The sequence below is a fragment of the Nerophis lumbriciformis genome, linkage group LG02 (assembly GCF_033978685.3).
Source record: "Nerophis lumbriciformis linkage group LG02, RoL_Nlum_v2.1, whole genome shotgun sequence".
NCBI lineage: Eukaryota > Metazoa > Chordata > Actinopteri > Syngnathiformes > Syngnathidae > Nerophis > Nerophis lumbriciformis.
In genome coordinates, this window is record NC_084549.2 from 64,025,001 (window position 1) to 64,031,270 (window position 6,270).

The following is a 6,270-nucleotide window of genomic DNA, read 5'->3' on the forward strand; positions in this document are numbered from 1 at the left end:
CCTCCTGTGTCCATCTTATCCAGGTAAACGATGTAGGCAGCACCGTGGGCATCGAGTTCACCCCCACCATCCCTCACTGTAGCATGGCAACGCTCATCGGCCTGTCAATCAAAGTCAAGCTCCTGCGCTCGCTCCCGGACCGCTTCAAAGTGTGTGCATCTCCAAGCGTCACAACTTTTGTGTTTCCGTGTGTGAGCGCCACGAGTGTGTGTGTGTTTTCCCCCTGCAGATTGACGTGCACATCACGCCGGGGACGCACGCTTCAGAAGAAGCAGGTAAGAAGCATGCGGGACGTTTGTCCACCACGGAAGATCTGATTGTCCCTCGTTTGTGTGCGTAGTGAACAAGCAGCTGGCCGACAAAGAGCGAGTGGCGGCGGCTCTGGAGAACTCGTCCCTGCTGGAGGTGGTCAACCAGTGTTTGTCCTCCAGGAGCGTCTGAACAACACTTCCTGGCGTGGGGAAAGAACGCGTCCACCTGAGGAGGTGCATTGCAGTTCCACATCTGCAGGATGTCGGCGGTGTGGGACAAAAAGCGCAGCTCACTGCTTGCTTGGCTTCCAGGTTGAAACACACTGAGACACTTCATTAGGTACACCTGCACCACCCAGTCACGTTAAATACAAAGCTCATGTATCGGATCTCATAGTATTTACATTATTTACTTACATTTACTACTTAATGGTGAGACTATTAATATATTTTTACCTATTGCAATAATTTGAACTATCAAAACAAAACATTAAACATCTATTTAATAGACTAGAATGCTTTTGCTGCAGACATGCAATAGTAAACAGAATAATAGAAAAATAAAGATTGATGAGTGGATATTGGACAATGAGAGTTATGATAAACATGAAGTACACACCAAAATACAGTAGGTTTTTGTCTCAAACAATGAAGGGAGTGCTTTCACACCCTTTTATGCTTTATGAATATTTGTTTATAATATTGCATTACAATTATGTGTGCACCAGCCAGCATGTTACATATAGTAGTCCAGTGCACAGGGACTTAGAACTTACACGCAATCAAATTACATTGCCTTCAAAGAAGTCATGCTTATGTTTTCAAGGGCCAAAGTAAATAAAATGTTCCAAAAAAAAAAAGGTTTCTTGATTATCATTTGCCCATCTCAGTGGTGTCCAAACTTGTTCCACTGAGACCGCACTCTGAAAATGTTGATATTCTTTGTTTTCTAAATCAATACAATATATACAACTTTTTTTTATCTTTATCTTTGGGGCTCTCTAGTTTGTTCCCGGGGACCCAGAAGGGTCTCAGTCATAAACATTTTCAAAAATAAGTCATATACCGGTATATGTATTTAAAAAAAAAAAAAAATCAGTGCCTAAATCTCTGGATCAACTTTTGGTCTATCCGTCAATATAAAGGAAAACAATTGTTATTGTTTTGTGCCATTTTTTGTTAAATAAAACTTAGTTTTTTAATAGAAAAGACACAAAATATGCACTATCCCCCACCCAAATGTTTACCATTTTTGTCAATGCACTGAAAAATTAAAGCATGCAAGGACCGTTTTTATATTTTTAATTTGCAAAATCAATACAATATATATGTTTTTATATTTTTATTTTTTTTTTTTTTTATATATACGGGTATATATATATAGGGCTCTCAAGTTTGGTCCTAGGGTCCCGTGAGGGTCTCAACATAAACATGTTAAAAATAAATCATAATATTTTTCTATCATTATTATTATTATTTTACACTTATATTTTTAAATCACCTTAAGATCTATCTATCGATATAAAGTTAAACTATTTTTACGTTTAATGCCCTTTTTTCAAAGAAAACCCTGTTTTTTTAATGGCCAAAACACAAAATAAGCAATATTTTCCCCCAAAATGTTTAAAAAAAAAATGTCAATGCAGTGAAAAATTAAAGCATACAGGGCCATTTTGATATTTTTCAATTGCAAATATATATACACTTTTTAAAAACATTTTTATTCATTAGGGCTTTCCTCAAGTTTGGTCCCAGGGCCCCGAAAACACAAAATAAGCAATATCGCCCCCACATTTTAACAATTTTTTTTCCAATGCAGTGAAAAATTAAAGCATGCGGGGTCGGTTTGATATTTTTAATTTGCAAAATCTATTAAAAATATAGATTTTTTTTTTTTTTTACCTTTAGGGCTTTCCTCAAGTTTGGTCCCGGGGACCAAACCCACAGAAAATGCGAGATTTTCCACAAAAAAATATCTCAAAGTGGAATACTTAATGTGAGCAATAACCATTAAAAAAAAAATCCCACTACAATTTTGGACGATCCATAAGGACCCCACTCATAAAAGTGTAAAAAATAAGTCATGCTTTTTTTCCCCTCTAGTTTAAATTCATATATATTTGTCGATTATATGTTTTTATTAGTTTTTTTAATGTGTTTTTATTTATTTTTGTTTTATGCCCTTTTTGTCAAAAAAAACAACAACTTTTTTTTATAATGCAAACCCACAACATATGCAATATTTTCCACACAAAATATCTCAAAGTGGAATATTTAATGTGAGCAATGACCATTAAAACTAAAAAAAATCCCACTACAATTTTGGGGGATCCAGAAGGGCCCCACTCATAAAAGTGTAAAAAATAAGTCATAAATGTTTTTCCCTTCTAGATCAAATTCAAATATATATGTCGATTAGAAGTTTTTATTCGTTTTTTTTAAATGTTTTTATTTATCTTTGTTTTCTGCCCGGGCTTCACGGTGGAAGAGGGGTTAGTGCATCTGCCTCACAAGACGAAGGTCCTGAGTCGTCTTGGGTTCAATCCCGGGCTCGGGATCTTTCTGTGTGGAGTTTGCATGTCCTCCCCGTGACTGCGTGGGTTCCCTCCGGGTACTCCGGCTTCCTCCCACCTCCAAAGACATGCACCTGGGGATAAGTTGATTGGCAACACTAAATTGGCCTTAGTGTGTGGATGTGAGTGTGAATGTTGTCTGTCTATCTGTGTTGGCCCTGCGATGAGGTGGCGACTTGTCCAGGGTGTACCCCGCCTTCCGCCCGAATGTAGCTGAGATAGGCTCCAGCGACCCCAAAGGGAATAAGGGGTAGAAAATGGATGGATGGATGGATGGATGTTTTCTGCCCTTTTTGTCAAAAAAACAACTTTTTTTATAATGCAAACCCACAAAATATGCAATATTTTTGAGCAATGACAATTTTAAAGAAAAAAAACAGCCTGCATGGCATCTTTGTGTTATTCGAGTTAACATTGCAACTTTTGATGGTTTTTTTTTTTTTTTTTTTTTTTAATAGTATTTTAGAATGTGCCTCAAATGGACACTTTGAACACCTCTGGCCTATCCTAAAATAAACAACCTCATTTTTGGTAAATTTTAAATGTGCTCTATAAATAAAGTTGATTTGATTTGATTTGATTTAAGTCAGTCCTGAACTTGGTGGATAAAAGCGAGTAATGCCCCTGAACATCCACCAGGGGGCGTCCTTGTATAGTTGCTCACCAGAACATTCTTCTCTTTTTCCATCAGATTTGAAAAGGGAAGCCATTTGGCTTTGAGTCAGGAACATTCCGTCAGTACCGAATATGGCAGACAGACCCCAGTGACGTCACTTCTTGCACACATGAACACTCCTTGTAATAATAATAATAGCAGGAAAGTAACATTTGAACAGACAGCAGAGTGATTATGTGAGCGGTCCACATGTGACTTAGACTTAGACTGCACACGTGTAAATGAAGGAAAGGAGAAGACGTTGTTCGACTCCTCACATCTGGAAACATCGCGAGGCGGAGGAAGTGCAGACCACCAAGAGGGAGGGGGAGACAAAAAAACACCTCAACATTGCACTAAATTATACTACGAGCGGCCCACGCCTGTGCAGTGGTGCAACACCACTTTTAATTGGTTCCGTGGCGCAGCTCATACCAGGAGAAACTGTTGTTAGCATTCTAATGTTAGCATGCTAACTTTTTTGTGCTAATTTAGCAGGTGTACACCTCAGTCATATTGTAGTACTTGATGCATGCTAACGTTAGCAAGCGAAAAATTTTCAGACACGCATCTTAGATCAATATATTTTGCCACCTGACGCATGTTGCAGTTAGCATTTTTAGCATGCTAACATTAGCATGCTAGATCTTTTTTTAGCTAATTTAGCAGATATTTGTCGAATTGATTGATTGATTGAGAAGTTTATTGACATCTTAAGGAATTGACGAGTTCAAGAGGATTGTTTCCATTGTAGGCCATTACATATTCAGCACATTTGATACATTCAATAATAAAAGTTATATAACCTGTAACATGTATATAAAAAATTACGTAAAAAAAAAAAAAAAAAATACCTGTTAGCATGCTAACGTTAATATGCTAGTTGTTTTTTTTGCACATTTTGTACAAGTATACACCTCTGCCATATTTTAGTACTTAGCAGGCTAACATTTGAAACACATTGTTCAGGTACACATCTTAGAGTAATATATTTTGGTACCTGACGCAAGTTACAGTTAGCATTTTAGCATGCTAACATTAGCATGCTAGATTTTTTTTTTAGCTAATTTAGTAGGTATACACCTCAGCACCAAATGTTGTATATTTAGTTACTTGTTGAGTGATACCTTTTAGCATGCTAATGTTAATATGCTAGTTTTTTTTGCTAATTTTGTACAGGTAAACACATCAGCCATATCTTAGTACTTGATGCATGCTATCGTTAGCAGGCTAGCATTTCAAACACATTGTTCAGGTACACATCTTAGAATAATATATTTTGGTACCTGAAGCAAGTTACAGTTAGCGTTTTAGCTAGCATGCTAGATTATTTTAGCAGGTTTACACCTCAGTGTCATATACTTTGGTATTTCACTCATTTTAATGGTAAGCATGCTATTGTTAGCATGTTAGTATAGTACTAATAAGCATGCTAGCTTTTTATGCAAACATTTTTTGCAAAATTTGTACAGGTATACACCTCAGCTAACGTTAGCAGGCTAATATTTCAAACACATTTTTCAGATACACATCTTAGAGTAATATATTTTGGTACCTGACGCATGTTACAGTTAGCATTTTAGCATGCTAACATTAGCATGCTAGATATTTTTTTAGCTAATTTAGTAGGTATACACCTCAGCATCAAATATTGTATATTTAGTTGTTGAATGGTACCTTTTAGCATGCTAATGTTAACATGCTAGCTTTTTTTGCTAATTTTGTACAGGTAAACACATCAGCCATATTTTAGTATTTGATGTATTTGTATTTTACATGCTAACGTTAGCAAGCTAGTATTTCAAACACATTGTTCAGGTATACATTTTAGATTTATTTATTTTGGTACTTGACGCAAGTTACAGTTAGCATTTTAGCTAGCATGCTAGATTATTTTAGCGGATTTAGCAGGTTTATACATCAGTGTCATATACGTTGGTATTTCACTAATTCTAATTGTAAGCATGCTATTGTTAGCATGTTAGTATAGTACTAATAAGCATGCTAGCTTTTTTTGCAAAATTTTTTGCAAAATTTGTACAGGTATACACCTCAGCTAACGTTAGCAGGCTAATATTTCAAACACATTTTTCGGATACACGACTTAGAGTTATATATTTTGGCACCTGACGCAAGTTACAGTTAGCATTTTAGCATGCTAACATTAGCACGCTAGATATTCTTTTAGCTAGTTTAGTAGGTATACACCTCAGCATCAACTATTGTATATTTAGTTACTTGTTGAATGGTACCTTTTAGCATGCTAATGTTAACATGTTAGCTTTTTTGCTAATTTTGTACAGGTATATACCTCAGCCATATTTTAGTGCTTGATGCACGCTAACGTTAGCAGGCTAGCATTTTAAACAAATTGCTCATATATACATCTTAGAGTAATATATTTTGGTACTTGACGCAAGTTACAGTTATCATTTTAGCATGCTAACATTAGCATGCTACATTATTTTAGCGGATTTAGCAGGTTTACACCTCAGTGTCATATACTTTGGTATTTCACTAATTCATATGTCACGCATATGCTTTCCACTGCCACTAGAGGGCGTATGTGCACAGTGACTGCTACTTTTATCATATTTTCACAGTCCTCCTCTTGGCTGCTGATTTACACACGCAGTATTTGTTTGAAAAACCTCTTTTTAAAATTGTGTTTTTAAATTGCATTCACAAAAATCACAGATTGTTATCTAATCTAATAAAAGGAAATAGAAAAACTGCAACCGAATCCCAGCTTTACAATACTTAGGAGAGCCAAGTTCAAAGTAATTGACTA

At 36.1% G+C, this 6,270-nt stretch overlaps 1 protein-coding gene across 1 annotated transcript in view; it reads left to right on the forward strand.

Moving 5' to 3' along the window:
* Positions 1–1,111, forward strand: part of ciao2b (cytosolic iron-sulfur assembly component 2B) — an 8,553-nt gene extending 7,442 nt beyond the window's left edge. The window contains exons 3-5 of the mRNA XM_061972606.1: positions 24–149; positions 230–275; positions 341–1,111. Coding sequence (XP_061828590.1) covers positions 24–149; positions 230–275; positions 341–441 — 273 coding nt within the window. The 3' untranslated portion in view covers positions 442–1,111. The remainder of the gene's footprint in view (positions 1–23; positions 150–229; positions 276–340) is intronic.
* The last annotated feature ends 5,159 nt before the right edge of the window (positions 1,112–6,270 follow it).